Below are 21,267 nucleotides of genomic sequence, written 5' to 3'. Positions count from 1 at the left end.
TGGGCAACCCGTCCCAATGCCTGACTGCTCATTCTGAGAAGAAATGTCTCCTCATTTACAAACTGAACCCGAGCCTCCTCTTCCCCAGACTAAACAAGCCCAGCTCCCTCAGCCACTCCTCACAGGCCTTGTGTTCCAGGCCCTTCACCAGTTTTTCCTTCGCCTCCTTTAAGACACCTGACAGGTGGGAGATGTGTGTGGTGCCTCATCTCAGTATCCCCCAGGTACACCACTGACACCACACAGCACGCTGTGGTTTTATTATAAGCAATTATTTTATTTATTAAGTGCGATGAGGAAAGCCACTGCTACAGCAATGGATGGGACAAGGCGTGACACTGAAAGGAGGGGATTCTTGAACGTGTTACTGCCATTTTATTCAGGGAACTAAGGCTCCGTAGGGCCAGCTGATGACAGCACCGCGTGGAGGGGATGTTTTTCCCCAGCAAGCTTCCACACAGGGAGCTGACAAACACATGAAGCGTCTGGAACCACCACTTATACACACAGCAGGGCACGTTTACCCCCTGCCCCTGTTCTGTTTGCATTTCCTTATTTCAGAGGAGCAGCCCCAGGGCCCGGCTCCGCCAGAACGGGGCCGCCCCTCACCACACCGGGGGCCTCCTCCCCCCACTCTCCGGGGCCGTTCCCTCAACTGCCGCCAAAAGGGCGCGAAGCCCGCGGTGACGTCACGCCCCGGAGGCGTGGCTTAGCCCTCAGCGTGCCCATGCGCAGGACACCAAGGGAGGGGAAGGCCTTTTCTTACAGGCCTGAGGGCTTTAACTCTGGAAACGCAAGCGGTCACTGGACTTTTATCCAGTTTATATATATATCATTAATTACAAATGACATTTCTGACAGATACTCTCAGGGTAAAAAAATTCAGCCCTTCATAACCACTGTTTGTTTTAGTCTAAACCCTCCACACGACTCAGTACGAGGTGATCAATCTTTGTTCCTGCAGGGCAAGAAAGCCCGTCCTGAGAGGGCTGTGCCAGGTTACAGCAACATTTTTCTGCTCCTCACCAAATCTAAACCTTTAGGTCATAAAGCAGGCGTTGGCTTTTTTTACTACCATTTTTCAAGTACGGACACTGTGGTAATGTGGGGTTATCTATGTGCATTTGGTGTTAGTATTAACAGGGTAAATCCTGCAGGCAACACTTTGCCTTTATTCAAAAAAAAGGTCCCATTTAAGTCATGAGGTAATGGTGCACCTACACACCCAGTAAATGTCTTGAGTTTATGGGTTCTTACTTCAGCAATGGGGTATTGTTTAATCTCTGCGTCCATTGGGATTAGTTCTGAACAGTGAGAGAGGACCAAGCAATGGCTTTGTCAGAAAATTTTGCAGAGCTCTGAAATTCATGGCATTCAAGCAACACCACACCAGGAGTCTAAATCTATGAGTATAGAGGTTAGTTACAGATATAAAGCAATAAAAGATGCCTGTAAAAAAGGACGTTGCCTCTGAAATGAAGACACTCCAGAGTTCATCATAAACCTCTGACATGTATTCAGTCACTGCCTGCTGTCACAGTCTGAAATTCATTTCAAGGTGCCTGCATATTTTATGCTGTAACCTCTAATAAATACGTACACATTTTCAATAATGTTGCGTCATACTTTGTGAACTGATGTGCCATGAAAGGGGAAGCCATGTCAATGCAATGGGAGTTCTGCAGGCAAAGGTGCACAGATACACATTAAAATGTTTCCCTGACTGGTGCAGTATGTCAAAATGTCTGTGCGATACCAGAGAGAGTGTTGCTTTCATAATCATCCCTTTGAGGAAGCTTTGCGCTGGCTGGGTGCTAGTTCTCTGTTTCTGAGGGAAGCAAAACACATACTATTGCTGTGGTGTCTGGCTTTCCTAGCCTAGCCTATGGTAGGTAATAGCTCTGGGTAACCTGCCAGCATGACTGAAAGATTCCACAACAAAGAAAATGTTCTTTTGTTTTGGCATTCCATTATACAAATATATATATATAAACAAAAGTTTGTTTTTGTTTGCATTGTGTTTTTAATTAGAGTGATGAATATCAAAATTAGCCTTCAAGAGCTAGGCTGAAATTTTGACTGAGCCACCATATCCTTGCACATAATGGATCTCTCACTGCCCAAATGGATATTATGGCTCTTTTGAAAGAGTAATTGCAAGAGTTTTGTAGGACCAATCCTTAATTTTTAGAAGCTGTCAGGGATTAGAAGTGTGGCATTGATTTATGGAGATAACCTGGCCTCTTCTGCAGAATTTCCTTCTTTTCAGAGAGCAGTATTGTGAGAGGCTGCTAGTATCTGTGTTACCCATCAGAACCCCTCAGCCACTCTCACTATGGTTTGCTGCAGTCAGAAAAATGCAAAGTTCTTTCCAAGAATGTCATTTTCTATAGTTTAAAAAGTGAACCTTCTCAAAGTACAAGAGAAATTAAGAGTGAAGAAGAGCAGGCAATAATGATTTATTATTAGTCAACATTTCCAAAAGTAACTTAAGGCATTTGAGCATCTAATTTGAGAGATTCATTTTTTATAGTACTTATTTTTCAGCATATGATAGTTCATACTGTGTAAACATCAGAGGGTCACAAGCTGGTCGTAGTAAAAAAGAATGTTGGCCAATTCTGGCACTTCCTACTTGGTTAAAAAATAAACCAAAAAGAGGAACCAAACTTGGAAAAAATAGCTGATGCTTTAAGTGTTCGTGGTCACTACATGAATGTGCAGACCTTGCAAATCTGTCTCAAGTACTTTAAAAATGATGGGATCTACTTTCAGTGAAAGGCTAGAGGCATCAGGAAGAAACCAGGATAATCGGTCACTGTATGAGAGTGGTACAGTGTCTCCCTGTGACATGCCACTAAGCTTCTAATAAGAGATCATGTAATCTTAAAAAACCTGTCAGAATTACCAGTGTTGGTTTGTTTGTTTGTTGTTGTTTGTTTTACAGAACGATGTGTATGTGTAAAAGGTCCTGAAAAGGAGTAGCAAGGGAGAAGTGATGCCTTGTACTACTTTCATTGGTTTGTCTGGTTTATTTTGGCATTAAAGTTACCACAGTAGCAATTTCTGAATAATTTAAAATATATGAATTGCAGACATGGGGTAGTGTACAAGGTGTAGACAGTATATATTCTGCATTCCGTTCCAGCTGAATAATTGCTTTATCCTGGATGGTAGAATGACTCCAGTGGCGAACCATATTTCCAGTGTCAAACCTTAATACACTCATGCAGATGGTGAGGCTGTGTTGCTTTTCAGACTTAAAACTTTCAGTGATCTGTGGGCAATGCCAGGTTTGACCATGTGGAAATTCCCTTCCCCTGTGATGCATCAGGCCCAGATCGCCAGGGAGCAGATGAAGCTGTGGAGTGCAGAACCCCAGCAGCGTGTGGACAGGCAGCCAGTGAGCACACCACGCCGTGCTATTAAGCAAGTCACTCAGAAACATACTGGCAGCTTTGCCATTAGTACTGCTATACTTTTCCTGCTGTGCGCGCTGCTAATATAAATATTCCTAAGCTGCTTTTATATATACTCAGGCCACCAGCATGTGTCTGCACTTTTTTCCTGAAACTACCTTTTTTTATATTCAAATGGGAGAGTTTAGAGCTATTTGAATTCTATTTCTGTATTCACAGCACAAAGCAGAGTGAGAGCTGGATGTCATAGTGGCAGGACAAGCTGCATTTCTGTCCCTGAGTGCACCCACCAAGCCTTCACCCTTTTGGAGCAGGGTGCCAGAATCCTGCCATTTCCAGACCAAACCCTGTGACAGCACTGAGTCCAGGATGCAGAGCACTACAGAAAAAAACACGTTGGCTTTGGCACTGGAAGAGGGACAGCACAGGTACCTGGCAGCACTGTGTGGGATAATTTAGCCTCCCACATTGTGTTGTTCCATGTAGAAACATTCTCCATCCATCAGGCATGCCTGCCCCGTGGTTTTAAGTGAGCTCAAGGGCTGGAGTTCCTGCTCCTTGACAGCAAGTGGTCACAGCACAGAAGTCCCTGGCACAACTAGTAGCTTTGTCATCTCCAACAGCAGAAAGGACTGGAGAATTTGCCTCAGAAGAGGTCTCATTTGCCAAGCCAAGTGCCTACAGTGTAACCTAGTCCACTGTCTTTGTGGAAAGCAAATATAACAAGCCTTTTCACGGTGCCCAGCAGTGTTTATCTTCCAGGTTGACTGGCCTGCAGTGACATTAGTGTCCCCAGAGCTTCTGAACTTAATCATTTCCAGTTGCTGCTTGCCTGCTTGAAGCGGTCCTGGTCCACCCTCCAGTGTGTTCTTCCTGCCAGTCACTATGGGAACAGCAATCAAAGCTCGTATTTATGGCTCTGTAGATGTCCAAGGTCACTGAGCACAGGTCTAGTGGGAACAATTAAAACAGGCCTGTCCAGTTATATCTCTTGAAGCTCGCCCCACATTATACCTCTAACTAGAGCAGTAAAGTTAAAGCAGCATGACTGTCAGGATGTGACTGCTTTAAAAAAGATATCCTTATCCTCCATATACTGTCATCTGTGGAACTATACTAGAGTGTAGTCAGCGTCAGTAATGTTGGACAAAACTTGCCCCTAGGTTTCTCTCTGCATCCCTGATGGAGCTGCACCCTGCCAGCCCCTGCTGTGCCGTGCAGCCCTGGGCAGGCAACAGCACATCCTGACGGTCCTGCGGAGGAGCTCAGCTCTCTGCAGGCTGCAGGAGGGCAGGTCACTTGCTCTGTAGTAGTACAGAAGGAAAAAGAGAGGTCTGAGGGAATTGTTGGGGTGAGTCATGAATGTTGAGTGCATCCCTTCTATGTGCTGGAGAGGGGGATAGGAGGTAACCAGTTCTAAGCACTGCCTTCCCCCTGGGGAAAATATTCCACTGAAAGGCATACAAATGAAGGAATTGGGGAGCTGTGAAAATTCCTCCACAGAGGATCAGCCATGGGGATTTCTGCCAGAGCTGACACTGAAACTGAAGAGAGGAAACACTTCACTTGTGTCTACATATAAGCTTTGGGAAACTCTCCAAATGCACATAGTTGGCATCAATCCACTGCAATTCCCTAACCAGTGATGGGCCCCAGTCAGCACTCCACCTCTGACTGCCGGCACTGTGCCATATGAATAACTGCAGATGTCACAAATTCCTTATCGAAACACAGGAAAGAAAATTCAATTACCACCTTCCCCGCTATTTTCTGACCAGCTCCTTCCTTGACTCAGCAATTCAGTATCTGTATTTCTCTGATACAACTATATAGATTTCTCTGAGCTTTATGCAGTGGGCTTGATATTCAGTGTCCAAATAACAAATTTTTTCAGGTGACTCCTTTCAGTACTTTACCCCAGCAGTCACCCTGGGCAATGTTAGCAAGTGGTACTGGTTTGGACTGGAAGGTCCAGTGATGAATGTGTCTCTTCAGCATGGTGCGTGGAGGTGGCACACAAGTCCTCATTTCCTTGGGGCCACAACATGAGGACTGCATTCACTATTCTGGAGCAGGAGTCAACTGCTCCTGGCTGCTGGGACATGGGAATGTTGCAGGGAATGATAGATTTCAGTGTTCCTGGTGCAAGGGGTGTGATGTGCCAACCTTTGTGTACAGCACATCTGTGTCGATGGGAAGCAGGAAACATTTGGAAACTTGTCATAGTGACAGATGGTGATACACCTATGCTTCAAAGAATAGAAATGAACTGACATTTTAAAGAGAAGGGAGGAAGATACCTCCACTTCTGCCCTCAGTGATGGCTTGGCATTGCCTGTGTTTGGCAACTGAAGCAAATGGAGGCTGTGGTAGTGATTTCAGCAGGAAAGCTTCAGCAGAGTTGTGGCCACCCACAGAAGATTGTCCAGATTCCACGTGCACTTGAGGAACCCAAACAGATTTTAAGTTCTTGCCTGGTTTATTTTCCCTCCTGCTGCTTACCAGAGACAATCAATACATAGTGTTAATGTGACTGCAGAGAGGTACCACGAGAGTGCAGGCAATTTAGAAAAACCAAAGAATTCTGGAAAAAAAAAAGAAAAAAAGAAACTACCTTACAGTTTTGATGGTTGTTTTTGAAGCAGTATAATAACCATGATTATTTTTTTCTCTGGCACATCTCTTCCTTTTTTTTTTTTTTTTTTTTTTTTTTCCAGGCAAAGGAAGAATTAAAGGTCTGGAATCCAATTTGCTTTCCAATGTTATGTTTCCAAGGTAACTACTGACTTCTTTTGAAGGCAGTACTTAGGAAGTCAGTGGGGTTACCTCTGTCTACCTGGGGGCATTCCCACTACGTGAAACCATCTGGTGAAGTTCCGTGTGGAGGCAGTGGTTTAGGGCCATGCTCTCCAGTGGAGGTGGCAATCTTCTATGAGAAAGTTTTTTAATGAGTTGGCTTGGCTACTAGGAGGAATCAGCAGTGAAGAGTTGCCTGTATCACTTAGCTGTGTTGAGGAGAAGGGTATATTACTGCTCCTGGGCTGTGCTGAGCCATCCCCGCTGCTGCTACCGTGCAGTAAACCCAGGGAGCATTGAACGTGCCCACCTGTGGTCACGAAGGCAGTTCATCATGGGGCTGGAAATTGAATTCCAGTGCTTCAACCGCAAAGCCAGTCCTCCTCCCTGCCTGCCTCTCTTTTTAAAAGCAAAAAGTAGAGTAGAAGGAAATGAAATTCCCTGGCTAAAAACCTGTTCTAGGAAGTGATTATGCCTCTGAGGGGTACTGAGGCTTTTCTGACATTGGTTCATTTTTTTTAATCCATTTCATTTCATCTCTGCTTGGCCTGCTCTGTTAGCAGCTGTAATTGTCTCTTTGTTATCTGGGAAAAAAAAAAAAAAAAAAAAAAAAAAGACATACAAGGAAGGTTACTACAGCCAAAATGCAGACTTGCCCGAGGAAGGAGTGAAGGAACCTCATGGAAGTCAAGAAATGTTGGACATTTTCTCATTCTGCTGTGTTGACCCAAGGAGATGGAGAGCAGATCTCTGTACCTTAAAACAAGGATGAGCAATCTACAGCATGGGTGCTGGCATAAACAGCCAAGAGCAGGGATCACAGCTTCTTGAGGCAAGCACCTGTGAAGCAGTGTTGCTTTGTAGTTTCCAGTTCCCCCAGTTCCACATGGAGCAGGACAGGAGTGTTGCTTCCCTACAGCCTTGCCACTGTGGTGATCTCCCTTGGTGAAATGCCACCACCAGGTTCAGCCTGTCTCTTAGTTCAAAATACCATCCAGCATATCTCTCTTGAAAGACTGCCAAACCGTACCTTGAAATACATGTTTTACTCGGGAGTGATTATTTGCAAAAGATAAACAGAAAACAGTTTCATCTATAGCTCAAGATAAATTGATGCTTTGAATTTGCAAAACATCCTATTCCCAGAATTAGGAGTAGTCTCTTTGGAGACATCTCTGTACTTTCTTTTACAGAAAGTTGCCTTTTTTTATTGCTTGATCTCTTTCTCTCTGTGCTTCATTCCTCCCTGCACCCACCCACACAATCCCTTTATTTTCTTCTCTGCACCATTTCCCAACCTATTTTTCCTTTGCATATTTGAAAGCAAGAAGTTAGCTGGAAATCTCAAATGGCTTTAAGAGTTTCATTCGAGGCTATCAAAGAGCTTGGAATATAACGTATTTGAATATTCCCTTTCTCTCCCATTGCCTTGCCAAACTCCTCAGTGCCCAAATGGCAACAGTGCCCAATGCATGGCTCAGAAATGATCACACAGAGGAGCATTTCTCCTCTCTCACTCTTTGTCCTCAGCAATCTTGCCCATTCCTTGGCTTTTTCTTGGCATTCCCCTGGAGAAGTTGTGTTCATTTTTCATGTATTCGTATTCTCTGTTGGACAGTCTTCACAGGAAAATTTCCCATATTATCAAAATAGGTTATGAAGCAGTGCTATAATGTAAAGAGAGGTGTAGAGGAATCTTAGGTCCGTGGTCCACTCATGAAAAATTAACTATCTTTCTCAAAGACAGGTTTCAGGTCAGCTAGGTTTGGTATAGGAATGAGCAACTAATTTCCAGGCTGTTCTGTGCCAGAAGTCATGCTAGGGATACTGGTTAACTCCCTATCAAGCAGTGGCATCCTGACTTAGCATATTTTGTGATTCCACTTTGCTGTCCCCACTTTAGCAAATAGCAATAATTACGGGAGAGTTAGGTGAAATTTAGTGGTCAACAGTGCTATCAGCCCAGTAAAAGGTATTTCTTTTCCATGGAGCCAAGTCTTCTATATGTATGGATGGTCATAGTTGCCTGTACTAGGAAGGGTGTGGATGCTTGTGATTAAATGCTGCTGCTTTGGGTCTGCCAGGCAGCAGGGCAGGGGCAGGGAATTTCAGCTGCAAACATGAGGAGTGCCTCTAATCACAGAGGAAGTCTGTCAACGAGCTATCTGCTGGGGCTGGTGGAGGGTGAAACACCTCCCTGGTTCTGAGCAGGAGCCCAGCACACAAGACAACTGGATGGAGCAGTATTCTTGTATAGCAATGGGTTGTATTTGAGGAGTTTGGGTCATTCCCGTCTCCTTATGCATGCAGACGTAAAATTGTATTGCTGGTGTAAATAGTGACTGTGAAAGAGGCCACAACTTTGGCATATGCATCCCTTTAGATTTACAAATTATGCATATTTACCATTTTGTGAAGTACACTGGGGACAGCAAATGGTACTTTTTCTGCATAAAAATGAAAAGTAACTGAAAATCTGTTACATGCTCTATATAGCTCTGATCAGAGGGGAAAAAATGACTACAGATTTGTGGTTGACATGCTTCAGAAAAGGTTCAGCAGAGTGTGAAAATTGACATTTAGCAAATAGCAATTCAGCCTTCATTTTTTTGTGAAGTTGCTTGAAATAAACTGCAGGTTTAAAACAAAATGTTTGGTCAGTTGTTATATTGGATGTTGCTTGTCTCATTACTGCAGTTAATTAAAAGAGGGGACAAAAAGTCAAAACCAGAGTCAATAAGATTGTTAATAAAGATTTAATTTGGTGGAATCATTATAAATTGACTGTACAATGAATGAATATGCCACAGGAGTATCAGTGTCTGAGGGTCTATAAATGGGTTTTCAGAAATAGCCACCAGGTTGTAGCCAATTTGTCATGCTAAATAAGCTCTTCAAATCCACTAACGGCAGCCTGTACGTGTTTCCAAAGGATATCACCACCAAGTATATGATGCATGCAGACACACCTCTTTTCCAGCAGGTTTTATATTCTACCATTTCAAATCCTTTCTAGTTGTGGTATCTCTCTATTTCTTGTAGTAAGTAATTTACTATTAAGTCCAATCTTTTTAGAAAGAATAGAATAAATGATCAAGGAAGCGAAAAAATAAATCAGCACTGCAGAAAGCACCATAGGCTGTACCTGTGCACTGTCCACATAAGATTTTAATCTACCTGACCCTCTTCCTTCATGTCTGACCAAATGGCAGGTAAAAATCCCCTGATAGATTGACTTCAAAAATAATTTTAAAATGGAAATCTGGATCAACCTTTCTTCTCTTCATAAAACAGTACCAACGTAGAAGACTGCATGCAAACTACTGGTGATAATGACTGCAATATTTGCATAGCACTGCACCCCTGCCAGTAATCCTATCATTTGAGTACTTGGGTTATCATGAGAAAGTGATTTTTCTCTGTCAGTGACAGCATGTTTTGTAGTAGGTTTTTTAACATCCTAAAAATAAAATAATAAAAAAAAAAATTGCATTGTTCAGTCTTCTTATGAAGTAGGACAGAAAAGGAAGCGTTAGAAGGAGCAGAGTTGGCCCAAATTGATTCAGTGGTCAATGGTTGCCTGTACTGCACAATAAAGTCACCCCAAGGTATATAGCTAGGTTAATAAATACTTAATGGGTCAATCTAGCCATTTTTATCTGACTCAAGTACCATCTTTCCATTGGATTTTCTAATTATACGCCAATTCAGGTAGCAGTTGTCCTCCTGCAACCATCCAGAAGCCAACATAAACTTCATTATGTGCTCCAAGATCTAATACACCACTTGTGCCCATTCGCATAGACCAGATCCAATTTACTATAATCTACTAATGCAGTGTGATGGGGGTGTCTTGGAGCAAGGAAGCCTCCATTTACCCTGCTCTCTAAATGCCCAAGTCATGCTGCATTTTGCCAGCCTTTCGTACTTGGCATCCTCAGAGCTCTTTGAAATACTCTAGCCTGAAAAATATGCCTTGTGTGGCGTATTATTTAAATCAACGTCCTTCTGTCCTCTGGAAATGGAAAAAGTCCATTTAAACCTCAGCTGTTACCTCCAGCTATCCCTGTCCCCACTCAGGTGTCTCAGGGTTAGTAGGAAACTTAGTGGCTCCCCAAATCATCTTTGTGATGTGTTCATCTTCTCCGTGTTCCTGATGGCAGCAGTTTGATGATATTAGGTACGAAGCGGTGCCAATGGCACAGCTGAAGAGCTGCCATGCTCTGTTTCTATTTCTTTATCTTCTCCCTGGCTGGGTGACAGTACATCAAGATAATACCCAATCTTAGCAGCCTCTTCTGTAATTCTGGCTGAAAAGGTTTCTTCCAATTTATGTCGTTTAATTAGAAGCTTTCAACCTGTAATTAGAAACTTACACCAGCCCAACCTTTGTTTCTGAAAAATGCATTTGTGGTTTAGGCAATTATGGTAACATAAAAAGTAATTAATTTTGTCCATGTGTGAAATGAGTGTGCTCATTAATGCACCCGACAGGAGGAGGATTTTATTTTGTTTCAATTTGTTTTATTTTATCGCAGTAAGTTACATAACAAGGTATAGCAGACACGCCAAAGAAGGTGGTTTATGGAGTAGCTGGGGCACATCTGGCTCCCGAGGCTGTCCCTTGGCCATGCTGAGGGCACAAAGAAGCTGTGGGCAGCGGGCATGGCCCTGCTGCAGCTTGGCACTGCCCAGTTAACACACACCGCCACGAAGGAATTTCCAGCCTGAGACCATTACTTGACCTGTTTTGACCCAGGCCGTGTAACCTTGTGCCAGGAGATATTTGGTGCTGAGATTTTTGTAATAAAACTAACAACAGGCTCCTAAGTTCCAGCCAGGGGCATCAGTAAGAGTGCAATGGTTTAGTTCCCAGTTCTTACTCAACTACTCGGTGATAACATCATTTATTGTCCCACTTCTGACTGTGCCAGAAGAGGGGACGTCTGTCCCTTGCTCTTCCTCCAGCCAGAGCAGACTTTTTGCTTCTGTATGTCACAGAGTCTCCTATGGCTGGTTCTGGGCATAGATCACATTAATATATAGGGCTATATTCTGCAGGCTCAATCTTCTCAGTCTCACCTACAGCCGCCATGGTTTTATCTGTCACCCCCATGCTCTCAGCTGATAACACCTCTGCCAACGAGTGAAAATTGTCACCGTGCCTCCAACGTTGCCACCCACTGGGCTGTGCCTGCTCAGGATGCGGCCCCTGGCCCTTCTGCTGCTGCTTCTGGCCGCAGCCAGCCCTGGCTGCATGGAGGTTTCCCACCACTTGGCCCCGTAATGGCTCTGGGTGTTCGAGCTTATCAATTAAGGCTGAAAGATTGAGCACGGCAGGATGGAGGTAATCCTGCAGACAGCTCTCTGCTCAGGTCTGTCAGGCACAGTAGGGATTCGGAGCAAGACCAATCTGCTCACAACCCACCGGGTGAGGAGAGTGTCGTTGCGGTCGTCTCTACACTAAGAACAGGAACAATTCATTTTGCATCCCTCATCCCCTTTCCTGCCCACTTAAACACATCATCGTCTTCAACCACATCTGTATTTACTGCACATCATTTTGTACCGTCTCCCAATTTCTATGATAATTTCCTTCCTTGATTTATAAGCAACAGAATTTTTTAATTATCCAGATGATTTTAATTTTCTCAGTCATTCCTCTACTTCGTTAAACATTAATCTCGTACTTTTTTCTTTGACACTTTCTAACCTTCACCACTTCCACATTGCTAGTTCATAATGAAACTAGATCTCAATAGTATTACATGATTTTTTTTCTCCCTAGACTAATTTGATATCTTCTGCTTGATCTCTCTTTTTGTCCACTAAATATTATATTTGGCTTCTTGTACACCATTTCAGAGATTACTTTAAAAAGGAACACCAACGTTTAGGACAACTTTGCGTAATTATATCTCCTTCATCTCCTTCAGCAATTCCAATGCTGCACAGTAGGCAGTCACAAAGATTTTACAATTGTATTTTGATTCATCCATGTTTTTCTGGTTTTACTGCTTTTTAGTGCTCTGAATAAGCTGCAGCTATATTATAACTATGCAAAGTGTCCTAGCAGACTGCAACAGGGGACTTGCAGTGTTCTTGGAGGAATGGCATGTTCAAATTTTTCCTTTTGCTGAAGCATGATATTTTTTCAGAGGGAAATGAAAGCTGCTTCTCTCCCACTTTGTGCTGCCAGCAGTGCGCTCCTGTGAGCTGTACCGCACCTCCAGACTCCTTTGGTTCCTCATTTCTCTGGACCTACTCAAATCTTTCAATATTAGCTGCGCGTCTTTGTAATGGTTTCAAGCTGCTCATGTTACTCAATTACCCGTCCTCCCAGAACCATAAGCTCTGAAGGAGTTTAAGGTATTTCCGTTATATTATCAGAAGGGTATTATTTCAGCAGGGACTCTGTTTAGGAAAAGTTCGCTAAACACAATATATGCAGCTCAAATTTTAAGCACAAGGGCAATTCACATTATTTTCTCAATTTCTTTTCCTTTCTCTTCACTCGGCATTGTACCAAACATCCTTAGTGTCTGTGTTGTCCAAATGCAGAGAAGCAAGTTGTTGCACCCATTGCCATTTGAACCAGAGTTATCTCTGCCTCAATTAGAAAAGTGTAATTTCCAATAAAACATCATTAGACCTCTGCTCCTGTCAGGTCTCTGACAGGTTTAATTGGATTTTCCTTAGGAATTAACCATGGTTTATGGACGATAGCTGAAAGACTTCTCATTCATTGTCCTCTAGATCATGTTAGGAATTAGACGGGCTAAAAATCAGGCCATAAAAATCTATTTTAGAATATGGCTGCTCTGGAATTGTCACTTAACAGATTTGCAGCATAAACACTGGAAACTGTATTGTGATGCCTGCTGTCAAACTACGAAATATTTACAGCTCGAGCCGGGATTTACAATTGGGTGCCACCATAGTAATATATCCTTGTTTACTTCCATAATTAATGTTCCTAAAGAAAATACCCTGGAAACCTTTCATAAGCAAGATTTATTTCTGTTGATTGAGACTATAATCAGATGTCCCCATTCAAACAGTAATTGCTGTGCTTCATTAAAGTGTAATTGAAAACAAGATTTATGTCAATGCTAGGGAATAAATAACAGGGATACATATTTTATTATTAGTGATGATACTTCTGTAAGCTTTCAGAGTACTTGCTGCTTTTGTACTGTGCCATATGCGACAACATATTTTGTCAAAATTTTGGTATCTTGGTTAGGAATGAAAGGGAGAGAGAGATTGTGTATTTTCTTCTTTTTATTTTAACATTTCATTCTGATGTACCAAGGCCATCTCCCCCCCCCCCCCTTTTTTTTTTTTCTCTTTTCCTATTTTATCTTAAGCTCAGTGTTGTTACCATAGTTTAGCTCATTTTGCTCTCATGAAATAGTCTCTTCCAGGAGAAAGGAAATCTGGGCAAGAAGTGAATTGCTCATGGCAGAGCCTTTTTCTCCATGTAAGAATAGAAGACTTTGCTTGAACTTCAGTTTAGGTTTTGACCAGGTGAGACCCAGATCCAGACCCTTATTTCTTCTCGCAAACATTTTCTGTTCCACCACAAAGTAGAGTTAAGGCAATGAAAAAAAAAAAAGAAAAAAAAAAAAGTTTAAAAGCATTCTGGAAATTGAAATTTAGCGTGGTTTCTTTTCAATTCAGTAAAAGCTAATTACCTTCTAATTAATGGGGAGAAAAGTATTGTGTTTTCTTCTATAAATAGATATGTGTAAGATAACACAAATAATGGAGTCAGAAGTACAAGTCACTGCGAATAGGTGATCCCATTGATTTCATCGAAACAAGGGAGTTAAAACTGAAAACAAATTTCAGCCTGAGATACTGGTTCATTACCAGCAAATTGATGGAGCTCTACATTTACTTGCTAACATAATTTACCAATTGTATGAGATGTAAGCAGACACAGTGGTAACATTGGCTAATTTTATGCTCAATGTGAAATCTTATAGCTGGTCAGATGGATACCATAAGAAATAATTAGAGTCATTAGAAATAATGGGCTACAGCTGCAGTAATACATGCTCTATTCTCAGTCCAGAGGTTTCTAAGCAAAATTAAATTAGCTCATGTTACCACACTGCTGCATCATATGCTCCTCACCTCCTGAGAGCAAACTTCTCTTTCCATTTCCACACTGCAAGCAAGTTTGTGGTTAATGCAAAAAAATCCCCTGCTGGGGACGAGAACTTCTGAAGCTTGAGGCCATTCCTTGTATTTTACCAGTGAATTACAAGCCCTGTTTGTATCAATGCTGGACCCAAATGAGTATTTTCCCCCTGAACTATTTACATTAAACTTTATTTTTTTTTAAGGAAATGATATCCATTTTACTGAAAGCACGTGAGCAGCCCCTAGCTGCTAGTGTTACTGCCCTCACGCCTGTAATATCCTCTCTTCTCCCCATATTCAAAAGGTCATTCATAATCGTAAGGCAAGCGGTGGATTATTCTGGAGGGGAGTGAAGAAAGGAGAGGGACAAGAAGGAAATATAATCCATGCTGCTGGAGTGATTAATGTGGCTGTTTATGATGAAGGAAACGAAACCTAGAATCTGGGCAAGTAATGATCTTTCCCGGAGAATGAATTTCATTGGAACCGCAATACAAACTCATATGCTGACCTCCTTTAAATTATTGCTGAAGTTTTCAAAACAAAGCGGGGATGGCACCAAAAATTTTGCTCTCTTGCGTACTGTCAGAACTTCCAGCGGTAGCCGGAGAGGGGTTCATTACCAGATGCACACAAGCCATCAACCTCCCTTTAAAATCAGAGCTGCTTTAGCGATAGGTTTGAGTAAGAGGTCTTAAGAGGCACATTTAACACTGTCCATTAAGCATGGTGAGCTGGAGGAAGGCTTCCCCTGCATACATCATCCTGCACATTGCTATGCAGGCCAAGTGTGCTCACTGGGAGGAACGGTGTTTTTGATGAAGGCGAGAGCTTAATACTGCAGCTTTGGAAAGATCAGTTATCCATCTGCCAGCCATCTATCTTTGGCTATGGTACTTACCTGGCCTCAGTTATTACAGTATGTAACCGCTTCACAACCACTAATATATTTTTCTTTTCGTTCTCCCCGTGGAGTTGGGAAGTGCTATTACCTCTGTTGCAGAACTAAAAAGTGAGATTAAGGGTCAGATTTGTTGTGGCATTTAGATGCTCAATGGGATTTTCAAAAGTACCTGGTGCCTGGTGTAATAAGATCGTGGATCATGGGCTTTTTGATAGGTTTGAAAATCCTATTACTTGTGTCTTTTACTTCCTTTTTCACTCTTACTTTTAAAATTTTTGGCTTTTTCCCCTGGGACCCATAAGAAAGGTTCCCCTGATGCGTGCCATCACCCAGACAGGAGACTCTTCATCCACCTACCAGGATGCTGGTAGCTGGGACGGGAACAGCTGGATGGCAGTGGGAGGAAGCAGTTTATCTCGGTTCTGAATTCGTCATGTTTGGAAATCGGTGTAACTCTGTGGATAGCAGTGAACTTACCCTTCTTGCACAGCTCTGGCAGAGAGGTCAGAGACTGGTCTTCAAGACACTGGAGCAAAAAATTATCACCTCCCATGGTCAATAAAAAGGGCTTATGTGCCAATTGCTGGGATGGAAAATTCAAGAGCAGGAGCAAATAATGAAACAATCTATATTCATGCTGCCACCTTTCCAGCCTACTGCTGTAAGTACAGGCTTACACCTAGACGGATGTGAATCCTACTGAAAGCTCCAGAGTATCATACTGAAAAACAAATGTTGATTTTGAACAAATTATCTGTTCATCGCTAAATCATTTTCTTTCATTATTAGTCTCCAAATTGGTTCTGCTCTGGAAGACAGAATTAGGTTTAAAAGCAGAGTGTCTCTTAAACACTTGCTTTAAATGAAAGTATTCGGTAAACATTCCTCAAACCCCCTAGAGCATAAACTCCTCAAATGCTTTCTCTGCCTTTGCATAGATTTTTCAGCTCCTGGTTTAAAGACAGCTGTCTCAGGGATTCATTCAAGAAATCAGAAGATAATCAAATTAAATGCTTTGCAATCATATGCCCCTCTAATGACAAAGAAAACTTTATTAAGACCTTTCTGTCCTTGCTTACAGTAGCATAAATTGGGACAAAAGTCCTTTGCAAGCAGATAGAGTTACACCATTGTCAGACAGGCATGAGAGAGAAGAGTCAGGCTCCAAACCCACAGCATAAATACAAAACCACTCAGGCTGCAAGCACAAGGTTCTCAGCACTAGAAGAGCTGCACTTTGCTGTTCAAGTACTTGCATTCATTTCCATAGTTTTAAAGTTCTTAAAAATAAATAAATAAATAAATAAAAATTAAAAAAAAAAGGCTCTGGGCTTCAAAATGATATTTTTAAAGGGATGGTTTTTGGTTAATTCAGCATGTCAGCAAGATTGCAGCTGATTTAGGATGACGAGAGTGGGGGGTTCAGCTCAGCTAACTTTAAAAACACACGTGGGGCTGCAGGGAGTCAGTGGGTTACGGACCATCAGCAGAGCCCTGGTGTTGAATGCTTGTCCCACATCACACCAGGGACTATCAGGAGATGCTCGAGAGGAATATATGTGTCTCCAGGATGCAAGGAGCTCTGTAGGGACTAGGATGTGTCTCAAATTGCATGGGTTTTCATCACTGTTTTTAAGATTATCCTGCCTGTAGGATTCTGTTGGGTGGAGGAGGGAGAACAACTCACTCTCTTTGTTAGACATGAAAAGAGATTAAAACTTTGGGGTGACGTTATCTAATAGACTCCCAGGTGCTTGTTAGCTTGTTCAAAGCACGATTTTAACTCATTTTGGTGTTACAATGACTTGTGTGCATAAGGGAAGGCATGGAAGGAGAGGTCCCCTCTCGATCCCCCCAGCATGGGAAATTATTCTCTTATTTCCCAGCTCCTCACACGCTCCAGCAGAGCACTGGTGGGGGAGTCAGAGGCTGCTCCTGCAAAGGGCAGGACTCAAGTGCTGCTGCTGCAGATGAATGCATTTGCACTGTGGTGTCTGAGCGCTGTTTTGCACTTACAAGATTTATTTCTCCGTGGGCAGAGGAGCTACAAGATTAACAGATGAACAAATATGTTGAGACAGCCAAGACATCAAAGAAATTGAAGAGCCACTAGGATGCTGGAGAGCTGAAGAGTTGTCTGGCCATGGTTCCTGGGAATTATTTTATCCTCGGATTAGCTCAGCTGTCTCAGGGTTTGGACACATCCTCTGGTGAATTTGGCTACAGTGACTTAAGACATTACTGGCCCCAGCCATCTGCTTCTCCTCTGGAGGATCCTGCCTCTGGAGCAGAGGCAGCAGGAGGGAATGTGTGCCTGCATTCCAGCCGTGGCACCTCAATCCTGGGGGCTCAGTGCAAGCAGGGGGTCCTTAGTGTTCAGGGTAGACACCAGCCTGTGGGCTGTACCACACTGTATCCTGGGGTAGAAATCAACAGTGAAAATGTGGAGCAGACAGTGTGTTAGGCCACCGTAATGAAAGCCACCAGAGAGCATGTGCCAGAGCCCTAAGGCTGTGAGCTGTGACTATTTTTACCATAAAGAAATTCTAACAGATACTGGAAAGGCAGCTATAGCAACTGGGAGGTCAGAGGGAATCACATCCCAGGTAGCACTACTTCACGTCAGTCATTCTTTGCAGGCTTGCAGGCTGTTTTTCCTCTATGCAATCTGCAATTCAATCAGGAAAAATAAAAAATAAAAAAAGAAAAAGAAAAGAGTACCAGCAGTTTTAACCTTAGGTTCCTCATACAGGAAACAGCCAAGGGGTGAAACCAGCAGAGGGATCAGAAGAAGGTTTATGTAGGATGTAACTCCCCTGTGGAGAGCAAACAAAAAGCATCTCAGAATAGTTGTGCAGAGGCTGCTAACCAGGAGACAGTGCTTGCTCCTTGGGCTGTATGTCCTCACTTCTCTGAAATTTAGATTTAGTTGAGTCAGTCAGGAAATTACAGATGAGTCTGGGGTCTTAAGGGAAGATGTTTGAAACCCAGCAATATGAAGACACCAACAAGAGGGAAAGTCATAACTTGGAAAGTGCCACACAGAGGAAACCGTGCCTCTGCTTTATTGAACTGTTGGCTGCAATAAATACAGCCGAATTCCCTGTCTCCCATAATGTTGTCTCAGTACCAGCAGGAGTCCATTTAAGAATATACTTACTGGCACAAATGATTATGTATGAAGAACAGAGAAACAGCTGAAGTGCTGCTGCAGTAATGCAAGCAAATCCTAAAAGATGCCCAAGAAAGCTGGGTGTTGGATTCTGCCCTTGAGTTTTCCTTTGTCACCGTGATTGCTGCTACCTGACCAAAGCACTGCAAGCAGAGGCTTTTCTGTTCGTCTTCCTGCTCACTTCAGCTGGTGAGATCATAGCCTGGATTTTCTGATAGCACAGTAAATAAATTGTGATAAAATCAACTAGGAGGACATTGCTAGAGAGGGTGAAATGTTTTTTATTATTATTATTTACATTTTATTATTATTATTATTATTTATACAGTAAGTAATAAGAGACTGTTTTATAAAGAAGAGACAAGTATAATACAAGACCTATGAAGGAATAATTAGCAAGAAAGACTGAACCTTGCACTTCTAGATCTTAAAGCATTAACCTCAATTGCCTGAACTAAAAGGTTTGGCTGTGTTTAGCCAGTGCTGTAATAGGGTTGTCAGATCTCTCTGGCATATCCACAGTTAGGAGGGGTCAAAGCACACCGGAGGGTGCTGGCTGTGAGCACTACGGTGTGAGCGTAGGACTGAGGACAAAGAATTTTGGGGTGTCTGCATCTTTTTCATCTGTTTTCTTATGTCATTAAACTTTCCTATAGTTCACATTATAGGGAGTCATGCGAAAGAATTTGTTCCTGTTTAAGCAGTGGTTTCAGGAGGAAAAGTGCTTGCACTCTCTGTGTAGCTATGCTGCTTTGCTAATATCCCCCATTAGTATTCATTAGTTACAAATCTGAGCTTGTGTATGAGGGAGTCAGTCACAGGGGAAGCTTTATTGCACCTTGCATCTCATTCCAGAATTTACAGCATAGCAAAGTTCATGTGAAATGTTAGCAGATTGAATTTGTGATGTATTTTACCATGATTTCTTCAATATGATTTCTTTCCACTGACTAAACCAGGCACGGATCTGAACTTCAGTAGGTCCTAAGCTGCCTTGCAATGGGCAGCCAGGCTGTTCAAGCCTGAGGTTAAGCACGCACATCAAACCCAGCAGACTCTGTAACTCCCTTTTCTGTTGCAGACTGGAATCACCTACACGCGCGTTGGTGATGGAGGCGCCGAAAGGCATTGAGATCAACGCTGAGGCCGGCAGCTTGAAAGCCACGTGCAGGACAGAGCTCAGGCTGGAATCCAAAGATGGAGAGGTAAGCGAAGATTGTCAAGCCTTGTGGCAAAAGCAAAGTAAGCCCCAGATCTGCAGATTTATAACCTCCAGGTTCACTTAGCAGCTCCATTTGAAACAGTCATTTAAAAGCACTGGTGAAGCAACCTTCATAGCTTAGGTTGTGCTAGGAGTGATTGAACATATCATATGCAAACAAGGCTCACTCTGTAGAGAAGGCTGATTCATTTTTTTTAAAGTGCTTGGATAATAGCATCTGTTGTTCAAGCAAATTTATGCAGCTGTAAAGTACACAGTGCTCCTAAATTCTTTGTTTCCTTGTCACTTTAAAACAAGATTTACTTGGCCAACATAATTAAATCCTTTATCATACATTTTTCTATAAGAAGAGCTTAATTCACCTGTATTGATCTGAAAAGCTTTTGTAGCTGATATTTTCATTTTGGAAAGAAAGGGAATATTAGGAGACAGAGGTTGTTACATTGGGGAGGCTTCTAAAGGGAAAGAGAGAATAACTAAAACTGATAACAGAACAAAAGTAAAATAGGTCTTGAGTTAAGCCTCTTCTGGTGTCTCACAAATACGTGTGCACACCAGTTCTCATTCCTTCATCCCGCCACAGTTGTGGAGGACGCTGAAAGATGGGGATGATGGGGAACCCAAGGAGAGCCTCGGCAGAAGGCTTCCCATAAAACACAAACCTGTCACCAGCAGAGCTCCAATATGGCTTGATGTTTTCCTATGTTAGTGTCAGGTATGATTCCCAGATCGGGATTCTTACTGCAATTCCTGTTGTTTCTAAATGTTGGCATTTTAATATATTCCAAAGCCTGATCAGGGTTTTAAAACAAAACAACAAAACAAAGCAAAACAAACAAAAACCCCTACCTAATATACTAAAGTTGAAATCCAAGGCATTTCATGACTGCAAGCAGCTCCCTTTATGTTTTTAACACTAATTGCCCTTAAAATGCATATATTGACCTGTCTATTTCAGGCGATTAGATGGTTGGATACTAAAACAGAAGCAGCAATTTTTCCTGTAATTGCAAGATAAGAGCAAATACTGTCAATCGCCTGTGATATTCTGGCCTGCAGGTTATCTGACGCTGCCCTTCTCAGTAATATTACAACACTTCCCTGCAGCCGCCACGTGTCTGGGAGCTGCCACGTGTTCACTTTTATGTGCTGCCTTGTAAAGAGAAATTCGGGTCTGTTATGGCATTTAAATATTTGTTTATTATGTATATATATGGTTATATATATGTTATGTATATATGTGTTTACATAAAATATACGTAAAAGTCAGAGCCATGAGCCTGCAAGGAAATGGGATCACAGTGCCACAAGTCCCAGCAGAGGAGAGGGGTTATTGTGTGGAGGTAAACTGTACATTCTTCCCCAGGCAATGAGGCATGTTGCTGGGTGCTACAAGGGTTCACCCAGGCACGGACATGCCCCTGAAAGCTGTGAAAACACAGTGGGTAGATTAACAGAGAAAAAATGGAGGTCTTAGGAGGCTCATGGTAAAGGCAGGTAATACACTCAGCCAGGTTTATATCAGACTTTCCCCAGCTTCACACATTTGCCTGCCAAGTTTTTGTAAAAGCTCAGTTGTCCAAAGGATGCTTCCTTAAACACA

At 42.6% G+C, this 21,267-nt stretch overlaps 1 protein-coding gene across 9 annotated transcripts in view; it reads left to right on the top strand.

Moving 5' to 3' along the window:
• The window catches only part of SGCD (sarcoglycan delta), a 208,737-nt gene that overhangs the window by 182,274 nt on the left and 5,196 nt on the right, over positions 1–21,267 (top strand). For all 9 annotated transcript variants that reach the window (XM_035338270.1, XM_035338268.1, XM_035338263.1 and 6 more), the window contains one exon: positions 19,524–19,647. In XM_035338270.1, coding sequence (XP_035194161.1) covers positions 19,524–19,647 — 124 coding nt within the window. The remainder of the gene's footprint in view (positions 1–19,523; positions 19,648–21,267) is intronic.

Source organism: Oxyura jamaicensis, chromosome 13, assembly GCF_011077185.1.
Source record: "Oxyura jamaicensis isolate SHBP4307 breed ruddy duck chromosome 13, BPBGC_Ojam_1.0, whole genome shotgun sequence".
NCBI lineage: Eukaryota > Metazoa > Chordata > Aves > Anseriformes > Anatidae > Oxyura > Oxyura jamaicensis.
This window is presented reverse-complemented; position numbering and strand designations above follow the sequence as displayed.